At 47.7% G+C, this 16,490-nt stretch overlaps 2 protein-coding genes across 8 annotated transcripts in view; one reads left to right on the forward strand and one right to left on the reverse strand.

Annotated features, from left to right (window-relative positions):
* Positions 1–5,270, reverse strand: part of LOC131422039 (ATP-binding cassette sub-family A member 17-like) — a 123,367-nt gene extending 118,097 nt beyond the window's left edge. The window contains 1 exon segment of the mRNA XM_058568892.1: positions 5,072–5,270. The gene's annotated coding sequence lies outside the window, so the exon portion shown is untranslated.
* Positions 5,271–5,453: 183 nt separating this feature from the next.
* The window catches only part of ABCA3 (ATP binding cassette subfamily A member 3), a 49,606-nt gene continuing 38,569 nt past the window's right edge, over positions 5,454–16,490 (forward strand). For 2 of the 7 annotated variants that reach the window (XM_058570279.1, XM_058570283.1), the window contains exons 1-6: positions 5,455–5,629; positions 12,401–12,605; positions 13,549–13,781; positions 14,699–14,771; positions 14,939–15,203; positions 16,178–16,305. In XM_058570279.1, coding sequence (XP_058426262.1) covers positions 14,718–14,771; positions 14,939–15,203; positions 16,178–16,305 — 447 coding nt within the window. In that variant the 5' untranslated portion in view covers positions 5,455–5,629; positions 12,401–12,605; positions 13,549–13,781; positions 14,699–14,717. Of the gene's footprint in view, positions 5,630–6,983; positions 7,134–12,400; positions 12,606–13,548; positions 13,782–14,698; positions 14,772–14,938; positions 15,204–16,177; positions 16,306–16,490 lie in introns of those variants that run through there. The other 5 variants (XM_058570281.1, XM_058570285.1, XM_058570280.1 and 2 more) reach the window with 5 other exon arrangements.

Raw genomic sequence — 16,490 nt, forward strand, 5'->3', positions numbered from 1 at the left:
TATACTAGTACAGAACAAATGGAAGCCCAAAGTTTTTTTAAGTACCATTTGCAATAATACCAAAAAAATGAAATACTTAGGAATAAATCTAAAAAAATATGTGCAGAATCCATATGCTGATGAAAGACCACTAATTAAAGCTTTTAAAAAATGAAATAAATGGAAAGATATATGATACTCACAGACTGGAATAGTCAATATTATCAGTTCTCCTTAAACTGACTTATAGATTCAGTGCAATCCCAATCATAATCTCTGCAGTAACTTTTGTAGGTATCAACAAGTTGACCAAAATTCACATGAAATGGGAAAGGGACTAGTATAGCCAAAATCATTTTGAAAAAGGAATAGGGGCCAGCCCAGTGGCATAGTGGTTAAGTTTGTGTGCTCCGCTTCGGTGGCCCGGGGTTTGTGGGTTTGGATCCCAGGCGCGGACCTACGCACTGTTCATCAAGCCATGCTGTGGCAGTGTCCCATATACAAAAGTAGAGGAAGATATTAGCTCAGGGCCAATCTTCCTCAAGCAAAAAGAGGAAGACTGGCAACAGATGTTAGCTCAGGGCCACTCTTCCTCACCAAAAAAATTTTTAAAAAGGAATAAAAGTAGAGGATTTGTACTACCTCATTTCAAGAGTTATTATAAAGCTACACTATCAAGACAATATGGTATTAGCTGAGGCACAGGCAGGCAAACTACAGCCCATGGGTCAAATCCAGCCCACTACCCATTTTTCTACAGCCTGCAAACTAAGCATGGTTTTGATACCTTTAAATGGTTGGAAGAACTGCACCCAACGGCTATTTCTGAACACTGAATAGCTTCTGAAGTTAGCTTTTACAGTGTGTATGTGAAATTTATTCTGTGGTACAGTCATTTTGATGAGAACCAATGTCGTTTGGATCACAAGTAATGGACACCTGCTTTAAGCACTTCCCATACTGTCAAACGATAAAACAAGAAGTGAAATCTCCATTCCCACACAAATTTGCAGCAAATACATCTTCCAAGCTCAAAATACTGTTCCAGCAGCACTTTTTCAGACTTCAATGTAAGTGCAAAGGAACTTTTCATATTTCAAAATCCATTTAACCGTGCAATCGAGGAGCTTCCACCTAACCTTCAATTGGATGTGATTATTCTGTAATGTAATGACATGTTAAAAGGCAAATATCAAGAGAAGAAACTAATAGAATTCTATCAATGCCTTTCAAGCCATGAATGCACTCAACTAAAATCATATATTCATGGTGAAATACACAAAATCTCGTTACAGATCAGTATTAACAGACAAACATTTGCAATCAATATTGATGATAGAGAACACTACCTTTGAACCCCAGCTAAGCAATATGTTATCCCATAAAAAGGAACTCTATTTTTCTCATTAGTAGATACATATTACAAAAAAACTGTATTCAATTAATATATTGAATTTCACTAATAAAGACTTTGTGGAAATTTTTTTGTCCCTTATATAACAAGTATCTATGATATCCTCAATTTTGTCTCTTGGTATGCAAAGCCTAAAAAATCTGCCTTTCCAGAAAAAAGTTTGCCAAACCCTGGGCTAAAAGATCAAATATAAACACACATCAACGGAACAGAAAAGAGAGTCCAGAAATAGACCTACACAAATATTGTCAATTTTTGACAAAGGTGCAGTTCAATGAAAAAAGAATAGTTTTTTTAACAGATGTTGGTGGAACAATTGGAATACATGTATGGGGAAAAAACACCACTTTGATCTATACCTCAATCATTATACAAAACTAGTTCAAAATAGAGCATAGACCTAAATGCAAAACCTAAAACTATAAAACTTCTAGGAAAAAAAACAGGAGAATATCTGTGACCTTGCATTAACAAAAGCATAAAATAAAAATTGGTAAATTGGACTTCAAAATTAAAAACCCTCTGCAAAAGACTGTTAATAGAATGAAAAGACAAGCCAGAGACTGGAGAAAATATTTGTAAATCGTTTATCTGACAAAGGAGTTGTATCCAGAATATATACAACTCTCAAAACTCAACAGTAAGCAAACAACCCGTTTTTAAAAAATGGGCAAAAAATTTGAAGATGCTTCACCAAAAAGGATATATGTACAGCAAATAAGCCCATGAAAAGATGCTCAACATCATTAGCCATTAGGGAAATGCAAATGTGAACAATAAAATACTACTACATAGCTACAAGAATGGCTAAAATTTTTTAAAAAGTGCTGGCAAAGTTACAGAGCAACTAGAACTCTTATATATCGCCAGTGGCAATGCAAAATGGCACAGCCACTTGGGAAAATACTTTGGCAGTTTCTTATAAACATACACTTTCATACAACCCAACAATCCCATTCCTAAGTTTTTACCCAAGAAAAATGAGAATTTTCATTTTCAAATGTAAAAATTTTATTTTTACAAAAGAACCTGTACACAAATGATTATAGAAGGTTTTGCTCATAATCTCCCCAAAACTGGAAACTGAGCCCTTGCTAAGTGCTAAGCACCCCCTAAGTATTTTATATGTTTTGATGTGTCAAATCCTCACAACAATCCCGTGAATTGGGTACTATATGATCCCCATTTTACACAAGGAAACCAAGGTACAGAAAGGTGAAGTAAGACATTAAAAGCTGGGATCCAATTGCAGGCTGTGTGGCCAGAGTCCATAACCAATTTTAACCACAACAATGTAATGGCTCTCAATCACTGAATGAAGTAGCAGTGTACAGCCCTTGGTCTAGAATGCATCCAATGATAACATTGTTCCTATGGGCAACTGCAGAAGCCTTATTCTAAACTCTGCATTGAATACCAGCAACTTGGGCACTACCGTACAAAAAAATACATATATAGGAACTAACTGGTTTCATTCAAAAAATGCATATATATACTGTATATATCTATATATCTATAAATACCAGCCAACTAGTGTAATGACTAAGTTTACTGCCTTTCATAAAGCCATGAGATTTGTTTGTGAGTGTCACCATCCACTTTAACTTTTGCCATCAATCCTGAGAAATGTCTGAGCCATGGTAGCCCCAAGGAGTATACCGTGCAATTTTTCAGCACATATTGATGGTATACGAATGTCGAGTAACTTATGCACCAGTGTTAAAGAGCCGGAGAACCTGAACACCTGGGTTCCAGTCTCAGCTCTACTGTGTGACTGAACAAATCATGACCCTTATCTGGGTCTCCATTTGGAGGGAGAAGATTAGACGGAGTATCTAGGTTTGGTTTGTTTTTTCAATGATGGGTCTTGAGTAGGAATTCGATGAATTTCTCAGTAATGAGCAGCATCAAAAGGGATCAGCCCACTGTGGGCTGTTGTTTTTGTACAGGAGTCCAGAGCCTGGAATCTTTGCACACAACAATCTTATTTTGCTAGCAACATTCACACCCTCTCAGTTCATGATTATGATAATAATAATTAGAACAGCAGACACCCTAACATGATTAAGAACAAAGATATAAAATTAGTACTCTTTGCAGTTGTCTGTCTTGTTCCGCGTGGTCATTCTTCTTCAATATCTTCTATCTAAGAGAAATTCTGAGTCAGCCAGTTCCGTCCCTGGATTTGGTTATGCAGAACTGGGATCAGGTTTAGAAAGGGTTGGGAAAAACTTCAAGCTGTAACCAACTTAAGTTGGAAATGGCAAGGATTAGTTCTTGCAAGAAACAAGACTGAATGCGGAAGAGGCAGGATGAAGAGAAAGACCAGTCAGTCAGGTTCACCGAGCTTTCTGACAGAAACTCTGCTTGGGAGGGAGGCAGTGCAGTTTGTGAGGAATGATGCGGAGAGAGGGTTTTTAAGATGTTGGCAACACATTAATAATCCACTCCTCCACTCACCCTGTAATTGCCTTCAAATGTTGTTTCTTTCTATATGCTCATTATAAAGACCAGGCTATCTAAATCTCTAGTTGTACTCACATTATACTACCATTTATTTGGCATTTATGTGCCAGGCATTGTGATGAGCACTTATGCATTTTCTCATTTGACCCTACAAAAACAAAATACTTTTGAGTTTGGTATTATTACTATCATTATTACCATTTTAATTTTAGAGATAGGAAATTGAGGATCAGAAAAGTAAAATGACATGTCTACATCAGTTAAGGGGTCCAGTCAAGATTTGAAGCCAGGTCTTTGTGACTCTTTCATTCAACAAATATTTACCAAGCGCCTCCTCTGTGCTGGGCATTCTAGGACCCTGGGATGTAGCCATGAATGAGACAAAGTCCCTTTGCTCCTGGAGCCCACTTTCCGGTGAGGGCAGAGGGAAGAAAAGCAAACAAGCAAGCAAATAACGCCACTTTAGATAATAAAAGGAGTTATGAAGATAAAATGGGCCATGGAGATTCTCGATCACTAATCCATAAGGAGTCTTTGGGCAGCAGGAGAACTAAGCCTCCTGACTCGGGTCATTACTTTACGGTTCAGTCAGTCGCGTCCTGATCCCGGAGGCTCGCTGGAGACGGGGACCAGAGCCAGCCGGTGAGCAGGCGGCGCCCCAGGTGCGGCCCGCCCCGCTCCGGCCCAGCGATCGCTGTCAGCAACCGCCACCGGCCGGGCCGAGGGCAGCCAAGCGCGGACAGGCGGGTTTGGGCCGCTGGCGGTGCTCGAGACCCGGGCGCTCGGGCACCCGAGGGGGCCGGGCCGCGGCGACTGTTGGCCCCGCGCCGCCCCGCCCAGCCCACTCCGGCCCAGGCCACCCTCGCCCCGCCGCCGCCACGAGACTCTCCCACCCAGGTGACCCCTGCCCGGCCTCGAGACCCTCTCTGCCTCAGGCGTCCCTGCCCCTGCCTCACGACCCTCCCGCCAGGGTGACCCCGATCCAACCTTGCTACCCTCTAGTCCGAGGTAACCCTAACTCGCGACCCTCTCCTCTGGGGAACCCCGACCCTAACCCGCGACCCTCTTGCCCGAGGAGACCCCAACACGGCCTCGGGCCCCCCGAGGCCTCTCCGCTCTTCTGGACTGCGCCCCATAACCGTGGCCATACCCCAGGATGCCAGGCCTTCCGGCCCAACCTCACGGATGGCCATTTTCCAGACAGGTCCTCACCCTCCGTCCCGCGCCCAAGGCCTCGCCCATCCCAGCAGCCGTCGAGCGAGGGGCACGCGCCCTCTCCGTGAGGAGAAAGGGCCCCGCGACCAAGGAAATACAGTGCTGAGGGGAAATGAAACGACGGCCAACGCAGGCCGAGGTTCCAGCGACAACTACTTCAGCGCCTCGGAAGTGCACGTGGACAACACCATTCTACTCCCGGGTCCAAACGCTCCCCCAGGTCCGTGCGTCCCGCGCCCCCTGCCGGCCGTGGCGCCGGCGCGCGGGGCACTGCGCAGGCGCGGACGGGGGCGGGGCGTCCCAGGGCGGGACGGGCACCCGCAGGGGCGGCTCACTGCGCATGCGTGAGCCGGCCGGCCGGCGCGCCACCTGCGGGAGCCCCAGCGGCCGGGTAGGTCTGCCGGTCGCGGGTCGCAGGCGCCCTATCCCCGCCTTGGTCGCTTAGCAGCTGTCAGCAGCGGCCGCCGCGAAGCTGGAGCGGAGCCGGGGGCCAAGGGAGGGGACCCCCGCGAGAGGGCAGCACGCTGGCCACCACCGCCCTGGCGCCGAGGGTCGGTGAGTGGCGCCGGGACCCGCCGCGCGCGCGTTTGCTCTCCCCGGGGGTCACGGCTCCGGGGCCGCTGCCCCGCCCGGACCGCCCTCCACACCGCGGGCCGCCTCCAGCCCCGGCCGGCCTACTCCGGCCCCTCCCGCGGCCACGCAGCGCCCCCGCCCTCGCCCTGGCCGCGCCCTCCCGTGCCGGCCCATCAGGTGCATCTCCCTGCAGGGCCAGGCCGCCCTGACTCAGGCTTCCTCTCCAGCCCTAGCATTTGGGCGTGTCCCTATCCCCGCAGGCGACTCCCTAACGCCGGACCTTCTCAGAGAAACTTAACCTTCGCGGAGTTAGAATCGCTGCGGAATCCTTTGTGGGGAAGCCGAGAAGGGTGGACAGACATTTACCACATTAAGACCCGCTGGCGTTCATCCCGCAGACACTTTGAGCGCCTGCCTGCTGGAGCCATGCAGCGTCCCAGGCTGGGGAACCGAGGGTGGGGACCGGGGGCAGGGCCGCCAGGGATGCTGCTGGCTCATCCCTCCTTGCAGAGATTCCCGGGGTGGGTGGGAATGCTTCCCCATACCGGAGTCGACCCTGCTCCAAATCTCTCCTTCCCATGTGCCTCAGAATGGGGGTCCAGTGGTCCACTGTTAGTGGTGGGAGTTGGGGGACAGAAGGAAGGGGAACTCCTGGTCTAGGCAGAGGGGCCTGCAACAGCCCTGGTGCCCATGGTCAGTCTGTATTTGGTATGAATTTGTGTTTACATAGGTATTGGCTCTTTCTCGCAGTAGACTATAAGCTTCTTGAGGACAGGAACTGTCTCCTGCAGGAGGACTTAGGACAGATGTATATTTGGTGCATATTTGTTGCGTGAATGAATGCCCCCGCCTCCCTTCGTTGGACGTCGCCTAATTAAAGCAGTTGCTTCCTAGGATTATTTCTGTTTGTTTGCCCCTTTTTCTCCTGAACTTTGAGCTCCCTGAAGGCAGGACTGCATCTTGTCGGGGCTTGCATTCCCAGTACATCGCCAGCACCTGGCACATGACAGGCGCTCAAGAAACGCTGGTTAAATGAGTGGCTGAGACCATGTAACAGTGTAGAGACCCAGGCAAGGTGCAAGTGGAAGAGTTACACTCCTGAGCAGCTGTAACATTGGATTCAGAACGTTTTGATACTGCCTTTTGTAAACTTGAAAAGATTAAGGCTGTTTTCCTTTAGAAAATTTGTGTTGTGGGAAATGTAAGAGAAAAGGAAAACAGGTAAAAACGGGTGCCCTGGCCATTGCCCTCCTCTTTTTTTTAACTTCTTAGAGAATTAAATTGAATGCTTGCTTATTATATCTGACAAAGAGCATGACATCGTTCTCTCTCTAAGGTGATCTGCCACCATTCTGAGGAGACAGCCTTTTGGAACAAGAGAGGGTAGCTCAAGTTGTTTTTAAAAAGACACTAGCCTTCCACAGTGCGTGTGCCAGGCAGTCTCATGGGAACCTATTTTGACTTAGTCTCCACTGGGAAGGCCCAGGTAAGACTCCCTAGTTGACAGTTTCTTCTCCAGGCCTGCTTCCTGAGACGACAGTAGACTCCTCTGTATTGAGACTGTTGAGGGGGAAGCATTCTAGAACTCTGGAGAGAAAGATTGGCAAGGCTCTGTGCACGATTGCAAGACTAATTGGACGTAGTCCCTGCTCTTGGGGACCTTAGGATGGAGCTAAAGAGATGATTTACTTAGGATGGAACTAAAGAGATGATTTAATCACAAGTAACTGACATAAAACAGAGCAAGATGAGTGCCACATGAGACATCTGGGAAAGGTGCTGCAGACGTCCAGAGGTGAAGGGATGGCTTTCAACAAGAGCAGAAGGTCTCAACCCTGGCTGCACTTTAGAATCACCCAGGAAAGAGTCCCATGTCCGGACCAGAGCCTAGGATCTCCATGGGTGGGCCTCAGACATCAGTTTCTGTCTTAAAGCACCCCAGAAGATTTCATTGTGTGGCCAAAACAAGAACCCCTGAACTAGGGTTGTCAGTGGCTGCTTCACAGTGGGGTAGGACTGGGCTGGGAAACGATAGGTAGGATTTCAGAAAGTAGAGACGGGTATGGTGGGTGCTATTCCAAGAGAACAAAATCACAGAAGGCCCAGGCACCCGTGGGAAAGTGTAGGGCGTGTCAGTGCCTGTCCCCCCGAGTGGCTCAGAGTTGTTTGCCGAGTTTGAAGAGATTTGGAGTCAGCGGACAGACAGGCCCCTTTGCGGGAGCTGAGTAATGAGCTTGCTGCTGGCTTGCTCCTTACAGAAGATCCGTGGTTACCTCTCCCCCAGGGGATTCTCCATTGCCTCGTTACCTCATTTCCTACACCTAGAGAGGCCAGCAGGATGGGGAATGGGACAGAGGCTGCAGCAGGGGTTAGGAAAGCTGGCGGCTCAGATTTTGTGGAACTCTCTCCTGATAGCCCCCTGAGGACCACACTTTTGACTTAAAAATATACCCCACCAACCCCTGCCAGGAGCTTCAGTGTAAATTCAGAGCCATGTGATCCTAAGGAGATGGCCACCTGACCCTGGACAGAGAGGGTGGTGGTGTTGAGTGTGAGACCAGCAAACTAGGTCTCCAGCTGGGCCTCCAGATGCAAATGACCACAGCCTTGAACCTCACCTTGTGGGGCTCTCAGACAATGACTGAGGCTTGTGGATTTGATCCCACCTTATCCACGGAGGGGCCACTTGTGTACATAAGTCATCCACAAGCTTTTTTCTTATCTACTGTTATGTGTAAAAGAATTTGAACATGTACCCCCATATGTTTTACTTATTTATAAAATATAGCCATATACTACTGTCCTGAATATTATGGACATAGAAATATACACAAATACCTTTTAAAGGGATGAGAGGCAAAGTGAACATGATTAATTTTTTTCTATGTATTAATGGTACAAAATCTATCATATACACATATGCTGTTTTTAAAAGGAAGCCGTGTGATCAGGTCTACGTCTCATTTATAAACTCTTGGTGAAACCTAAGTCCCAGCACTTAAAGGTCTGGTTCTGAGTTCTGTTTCTTTCGGTTCCTGATTCTTGAGGCGTTCACAGGGGAGCACGATACACCTCCTGAAGGCACATGGGCTGTGCTGTGGGTCTGGGCACTTGTTCTCACTCCCACTCGGCAGTCATGCGAGGCCTCTTGATGAATTTGGGCTGGTAAATATTCAGGGGCTCTCAGGGAAGGTGGGAATTCCGGGTCCCAGAGCTTTGGGTGTGCAGGTGTAAGTGTTGGTGTAGACGGTGCTCTTGGAGCATCCTCGGCAACACAGTCACACAACTGTGGAAGCATGTCTAAATACCCGTTTTTGTTAAAGCTTGGTTCTTGGCACAGATTATTTTGAAAAGCTGTAACTCTCACACCTTGTCACCTTTTTCTTGGAAGGAGAGATTTGAGTGTATTGATTTAAAAAAATAAGCTAGGGGCGAGCCCGGTGGCGTAGTGGTTAAGTTTGCACGCTCCGCTTCAGCGGCCCAGGGTTCGCCGGTTCGGATCCTGGGTGCAGACCTACACACCACTCATCAAGCCATGCTGAGGCGGCATCCCACATAGAACAACTAGAAAGATGTACAACCATGACATACAAGTATCTACTAGGGCTTTGGGGGAGAAAAGGAGGAAGACTGGCAACAGATGTTAGCTCAGAGCCAATCTTCCTCAAAAAAAAAAAAAGAATGGATTTGCTTTGAAAAAAAATAAGCTAGCTGACACACTGCTGCGGTCATTTATCGTTGAAAACAAAAGTCTCCAGATTTGAAACTTTTCATGACAGAAAACATGTATTTCCTTCTTAAGTTCTAAGTCACGAGATAACCAGTGAACCGCCATGTCACAAAAGGTATTTACGGTCACTTCCCGAATCACTGCAAAGTGTTACAAAGCTTCGGCTATCTAAGAGTCTTGTTTATTTTTTTAATTGACTACAACCATGATATCCAGCAGCATGTAAACTCCAACACGTCTGAGAGGCTTAAAGTAAACTAGTGGGCAAGGGCCTCCTGTCACCCCTGAGTCCCAGAGCCCATCCTCCTCCATCAGTCATGGGCCCATGACTGCTGACACACAGGCCAGCAAGAGTGCCAGGCTCTGTCCTTGTATTCAATATTAGTAAAGCTAATTATTTTCTCATTTTTAAAGAAAAATATTTATAGGTAGAATTTCTCACCGTTTCTTTACTCCAGCAGATTGTCTTGCTCACCCCACTTGGAGACCAGTAGTGGGGTTCACTGGCCAGGACCATACTCTACAAATGTGCCTGCTATTTTCAGCCTGTTTTTTACAGTGTTTATTGATATTTGGACATTTCACCTGGAGAATCCATTGAGTTAAACATTTTCACATATTTACTGTACACCCCCGAAAAAAGAAAGATCAGGTACTAGGTAAAAGATTAAGCAAAACAAACACCCTTGAGCAGCAGTACTGCACATTTGGACACCCCCCTTTCCCTGCCCCAGCTCCCTTCTTGGCTCAGCATCCAAGGACTTGGTCAACTTCCCTTTCTGGCTCATTCCCTGCTGCTCCCTCCCCAGCCACTGAGAACTGCTTGCTGTTCCTCACACACATTCTTTCACTTCTCCATGATCTTGTAATGCCCTCCCCACCCCAACTAACAAGAAACTCCAGACCAGTCTCCCATGTCACCTCCTCCTGGGAGCCTTCCCAGAGCTCTCTGTCTTACACATACACACAGACACACATGCACACAACGAATTCTGGTCTTCTCCAGAATATCGCGATGCTTATTTGGCTTCAGTTATAGCAGTTACAGTACATGCAAGCATTTGCAGACTGCAAACTCCTTGGATCGAGAACATTGTGATTTTCATTTCCAAGTCCTTTGTACCTGGGACAAGTGCCCACCCCACAGTAAGCACTTGGCAAATGTTTGTTGGATGAATAAATGCTTTTTGTCTTGTGTATCCTAAAAGGCCACAGATTCTACCACAAATGTTAATTAAGTACCTATCATGCCTTCTTCAGTGTGTACACACGTAGACCGTTAATACTGCTGGCTGTTGTGGATTCCCTGTGTCGATAAGGAAATGCCTTCCTAGCAGAGGTGGGTTCTCACCCACTTCGGTCCTCAGGAAAAGTGCTGAGTCCTGGCCAGCGCCGCCAACAAGTCCATCTGTCTATTCACCCCTGTGGTAAAGAGGGCAGAGCTGTGGTCATCTGTTCTCTGTGTGACATCAGGAGGTCTGCCTGTGGCTTGATTAAGACCCGCTGCTTCCCACCCATGCCTTCCTCCAGGCCTCTGCAGACTGAGGCTTCCATGGAAGGAGGTACACCGAGCTCAGGATATGACAAGAATACATGACACAATGAGGTGTGTGCCTGGCACTGGGGCCCTGTCCACTTCTGCTTGCTGCTGTTGAGGGCTGCTCAGCAGTGACCCCTCTAAAAGCCTTAACACCATTCTCTTCCATATATGCAGAAATGAAAACTTCTTTTGCACAGGCACATAGAAATTGGAGTGCAGATTCAAGCCCATAGTGAAAAAACCCCATAGATCAAGCCATGGAGGTGTCTGGACTCCTCGCAATTCCCTAAAGAGTGTGGCTGAGCAGTGGGCACCTGCGCAACCATGGGTGCTTGGGACCTGGCATGACCCATCGCTCTTAAACTAACGAAAGTTACTGGAAAACTTTTAGAGGAATCCTGTGTGCCATCAAGAGAGTTCTCAGAAATTAGTAGCCCGCAGTATGCACTCACTCTGGACCAATTCAGCTGCTCCCCTGAAAAGCAAACATTGAAATATCCAATGATTTGTGTAATGTTTAATATTTTAACAGTAAGCAAACAAGCCTTTTAGTAGAAAGAAAGCTTTCCCTTCCCTTTCTGGCTCTGCAAGGGAGGAGTGAAGTGAGCCTCTGCAGGGGGACCTTCTCAGACTCACCCTTGTGGAGCAGCGGGGGTGGCTTTGCCAGAGGCCAGAGCCCAAGTGTTTGCCTTAGAGTAGAATGCGCCTGGGCTGGTTCTGGATCTCAGCCATTGCCACTTCTGGAGACTCTCTGGGCCGCGGTGTCAAGTGTTTTAAGGAACTTTAACTTCCTTTCCTCGTGTACATTTGCTTTCGTAACCAGAAAGCTTTCCAAATTTTGTAATTCCGGGAATCTCCTCCTTTAAATTCGTTTTTGCTCGAACAGAACAGATGGAAGTATAGCATTCAGTGAGACTTCATATAAAGCCGAGCACACACAAAGTAGCAAGCTGGGTGCTGTGGGGGGACAGGAATCAATAAAATACCTGTTAAGGTGGTGGAGCTCCAGGGGTATTTTTTCCTTTTGATTTCTAATGTTGTGTTCTGGGAACAATATATACAAATTTTATAAAGATATTTACAGCTTTTAGGATACACAAGGATGTAGTGGTGTCGTGGTAAAAACAGGGACTTAGAGGTTCAAATCCTGGCTCTGTGGCTTTCTTGCTGTGTCACCTGGGCCAGGTACTTCCTCCTGGTTTCTTCTTCTCTAATAAGGTGATGATCCCAGAAGCCAGTGCTGGATTCGGAAGCTCTATAGGTATAAAAGTATATAATGTAAAGACTCCCTGTATTTTAATGTCCCAGGAGAGAACAAAGAGCCTCCACTGCAGTCTCTCTTTTGCTAAATCCCCATTTGTTATTGGATCTGCTCTAAGTAACAGACTTGAGATCTATTTTGCTTTTTGATTTTCTGACTTGGTGAGAGGTGTTTTACGATTATTTTCCTAATTATGCTCAAGCGCCCTCCATTTGCCCAAAGGTGCCGGAGAGTCATGCCAGCGAGCCTTGGGCCCCTCCTGATGTCAGGTGAGGCATCAGTGTTCCAGAACCCCAAGGCCGCCCTGCTGCACTCGAGAGGCCTGCTGGCCCCACCCCTGAGCCCTCTGCGCAGGGCCGCTTCCTTCCGGCCAGACCTCCAGTAGCCCGGAGGAAGACCACGGCCAGGAGCTTCTCCCAGGACTCAGGTCAGTTTCGAGACACTGCCCTCCAGCCTCAGCCTCCTCGTAGGAAGGTAGAGTGTCTTTCTGCCCTCCCCCTACCCTCGGCCTAGAGAGACAGGATGAGGCATGAGATGTGTCCTTTCTTGGCTAGACTTTTCCAGAAAAGGAAATTGTCTGCCATGGCCAGAAGCCTTCTTTGAACTGTGACCCTTTACATTTCCCTCTTGGCAGAGGAAGAACGTTCATCTCAGTCATCTCAGTCAGGCCAGGCGCCTGTCCACCTACAGTGGAGATGACTGAACCCAGCTGCAGGCACTGCCTTCCCCTCTTAGCTAAACCACTTCTAGAAACCATTCATAAACCACAGGCCTTCCTGTGTGTCATTAAATCACTGCTCTTTTATTAACTGTCTACAACTGATTTTAAGATAGCTTTTCCCCCTTGTTAATTTAAAAAGAATTTGGATAATTTATTAAGTTGCTACTTAATAGCACTTCATATTATTTTAGCTTTAATTTATTCACATTTTAACCACGTGGTTAATTAAAAGCCGTATTTTAAATTAATCTCTTACAGTTGTGTTTTCTACAAATATTTATTGACTACCCTTTAAAGCATAAATTTTGAGTAACTATTATTAGATGGATATGGACAGACACATCTTTTTTAAAAAAGCAAGAGTTTAATTTAAAAAAGAGCTTTAATGGAAATGATCTGCAACTGACTGAAGCCGAAAGTAAAACTGGCTCTCCCTCTGCGTGCGCTGGGTCTTGAGGCAGGTTCTTTGGACAGTAGTGTTAGCACGCGTTAACTGATGAATGATTTACTAGCCGCTTGTCTGAGTCTTCATGCTGGCTTAACCTGCCAGGTGGATGGTGTTGAGTTAGTATCAGCCTGAAGGTGGAGTCGATCCATTGAACTCAGAACTGCTCCCCTGTGAGTCACGGAGGCCTCTCCCCTCTTGAAGGTCTGTGAGCTGTGAAGGGCTCCTCTCGCTCCACCTACATCCTTGGGCTGTGGACGGTGACCAGGATCTCCAGGGCCTCCTTGCCTCCGCCGCCCTTGCTGCCCACTTTAGGTCGGAGCAACCTGGTCTTCGCCTCGGCCTTCATGCCTGCAGCTTTTGGAACGTGGTGCCTCCGTGTTCTGGGCATTGTGGGTTCTTCCTGAGCTAATTCAGCCCTCCTCCTTCTCTAGCAGGTTAGCATCTAATGAACTTTGGGCTCAATGTTTCTGCTTCTCACACTTGAAATCTAGTGAAATGGATTTTGCTAAATTGAGGGAAACCTTTATAAACCTCTGCTCTTATTTCTGCTGTCACTTGTGTTTGGTAATCTCACAGCAGACTTTCCCAGTCATATGTGCTGGATTCACATGTAACATTCATATGTGACATAGGATAGTTTTCTTTGGAGGAGAATGACCACTGTCATGTGGAGGCTCACATACCAATGCCCATAGTCAAAGCAGGCAAAGCTGGTCCTTAGGGTTCAAGGCCAGAGGGCATGCTCCATCATTGCACCCACCTATCTGCCTACTGTGTCCTACTCCTGGGTCAACAAAGCCAATGAGGGCCCCCGAGGGGCAGCAGGCCCCCATCCCAGGCCTGTCCTCCCCTCTGCCCCACAGTCCTCTCCAAGTCTTAGAAATCACCCGACAGCCAGGATGCTAAGCTGAGTTTCGTTTCACTGGTTCTATGATGGTCGAGAGTAAAGCCAGTTGAGGGGAATTCCATCAGCCTGAATATTTTGCTAAGAAATAGCACATTCGTATAAACTACAGAGAACATCTGAATAGTGTTTATTGAATGATGAATACCACTCCAGCTGTCACGTTGCATATAAAAACCTGTCGTTGATCTTATATTTCGGGAAGAAACAAAGTCAGTTTCCTAAAAGAGTGTGTGTGTTCTTTGAACATACAGAATAGAACTGGCGTCTTTCTCTCTGGGGTGCTGTTTTGAGTGAAGATGGTATAAAAGAAGGTGAGAAGAAATATGGAGAGGAGGGTTTGTGTCTCAGGACTGAATCTTCCTGCCTCTCCCTGCCCTCCCCCAAACACTCACAATTCACATTTTCGTCACACACCCTAACTTTTTGTCTTTGGTCCATAACTAGCGTCCCTTCTGGTGAGAAGATGGCAGTGCTCAGGAAGCTGGCGCTCCTGCTGTGGAAGAACTACACTTTGCAGGTACGTCCAACTCTCGGGGACACTGCAGGAAGAAGAGTGTGCCCATCTTGTGGGCGCCCTGGGAGGCAGGGGCTCAGAGCAGGAGAGGAGCCTGGAGGAGGGGGCTCCATGAGCCTCGTGCCTCTGCCTTGCACTCCATCAGCATGCGGTTTCCATTTCTCTTCTAGAAGCGGAAGGTGCTGGTGACAGTCTTGGAACTCCTCCTGCCCTTGCTCTTTTCTGGGATCCTGATTTGGCTTCGCTTGAAGATCCAGTCGGAGAACGTGCCTAACGCCACCATATACCCTGGCCAGTCCATCCGGGAGCTGCCCCTATTCTTCAGCTTCCCTCCTCCAGGAGATACCTGGGAGCTCGCCTACATCCCATCCCAGAGTGATGCTGTAAAGACCATCACAGAGACGGCCAGGAGGACGTTGGTGATCAACATGAGAGGTGAGGCAGTCGCTGTGGGGCTCAAGGCCCGGGAGGCAGGGATGTACCCAGGTGAGGAGCCACACCAGTGTCCAGACTCAACATCTCCTGGCTGGCCGTGTCGCCGTGGGGGAGTCCCTCAACTCTGTGTCATGTCTTATAAAACGGGGACCAGGGTTGTGAGGGCCACGTGAAGTAAAGTGTGTGACAGCTTTAGCAGCACCGGCCTCTGGAATCGCACCCCATCGTGTGGGAGTAGGCATCCACATTCCCAAGGAGAGCTCTTCAGTTACAAGGGCAAAGTGCGTTTTGAGTACACAGTGCCAAGAACCTTTTCTGGGACGTGGTTTTTGGAGGACAGCTCTAAAAAAAGTCATTAGGAAGCCTGTTGAGGGACACTCCCAGTAAACGTGCCAGTCACCTTTTCTAGCTGTTTGCTTTCAGGATAAAAAATATTACGCCTCTTTTTCCCCTCTTGATTTTGGCATATACTTCTTGTGGCTTGTTTTATTCAGTGTAGCAGACACTTCGGGGACAGTCCTTGGTCCCTCACTAAATGATTACAGTAATAAAACCCTTTATGTGAAATGGGGTCTGGGTGATAGAGAAACAGTTTAATAACCCATACATTAGTGTCTACTCAAATTTTTAAAACACGCTATTATGGTTATGACAGAGGCTGACCCTGGCCACAGAACCCAGTGCAGGGTGGCTGCCCGCGTGGAGGGCGGTTGTAGATTGGGCATTGCTGCCAGCTCTGCTTCCAGCTCTCACCAGAAACCCAGGGCCGGCTGGGTTGGCAAGGTTCTGCTGGTCCTCCCGGCAGCCTGTCTCTCTGCCAAAACAAAAGCCTCCTTGAGTCTTAGGAAAGGTTTACAAAGCCCTAGATAAACTTGTCAGTTTGCAGTCTTGTATCTGAAAATGACCTGAAACGTCTAGATGTGTCAAGTGGAATGGACTATTGGGCAACGCGCGGCTCCGCTGCTCTCCCACAGCTCGCGGCTTTCGCTCAGAGAACGACTTTGAGGACTACATAAAGTACGACAACCGCTCCTCCAACGTGCTGGCCGCCGTGGTGTTTGAGCATGCCTTCAACCACAGCAGGGACCCCCTGCCGCTGGCGGTGAGGACCCCAGCCCCACAAAGCCGTGTCCTCCCCCGTGAACCAGTTCAGCCAGGAAAGCACTCTGCCTGCCTGGGAGGAAATGCCCGACTTTCCCTCTGGGTCCAGTATCGCCATCTCAGTCCCCGAGGAGGGAGCCCTGGTGACGTTTCAGCCCATCAGGCCAGACAGTTTAGAAACCTCAC

The sequence above is a fragment of the Diceros bicornis genome, chromosome 26, assembly GCF_020826845.1.
Source record: "Diceros bicornis minor isolate mBicDic1 chromosome 26, mDicBic1.mat.cur, whole genome shotgun sequence".
NCBI classification, from domain to species: Eukaryota; Metazoa; Chordata; class Mammalia; order Perissodactyla; family Rhinocerotidae; genus Diceros; species Diceros bicornis.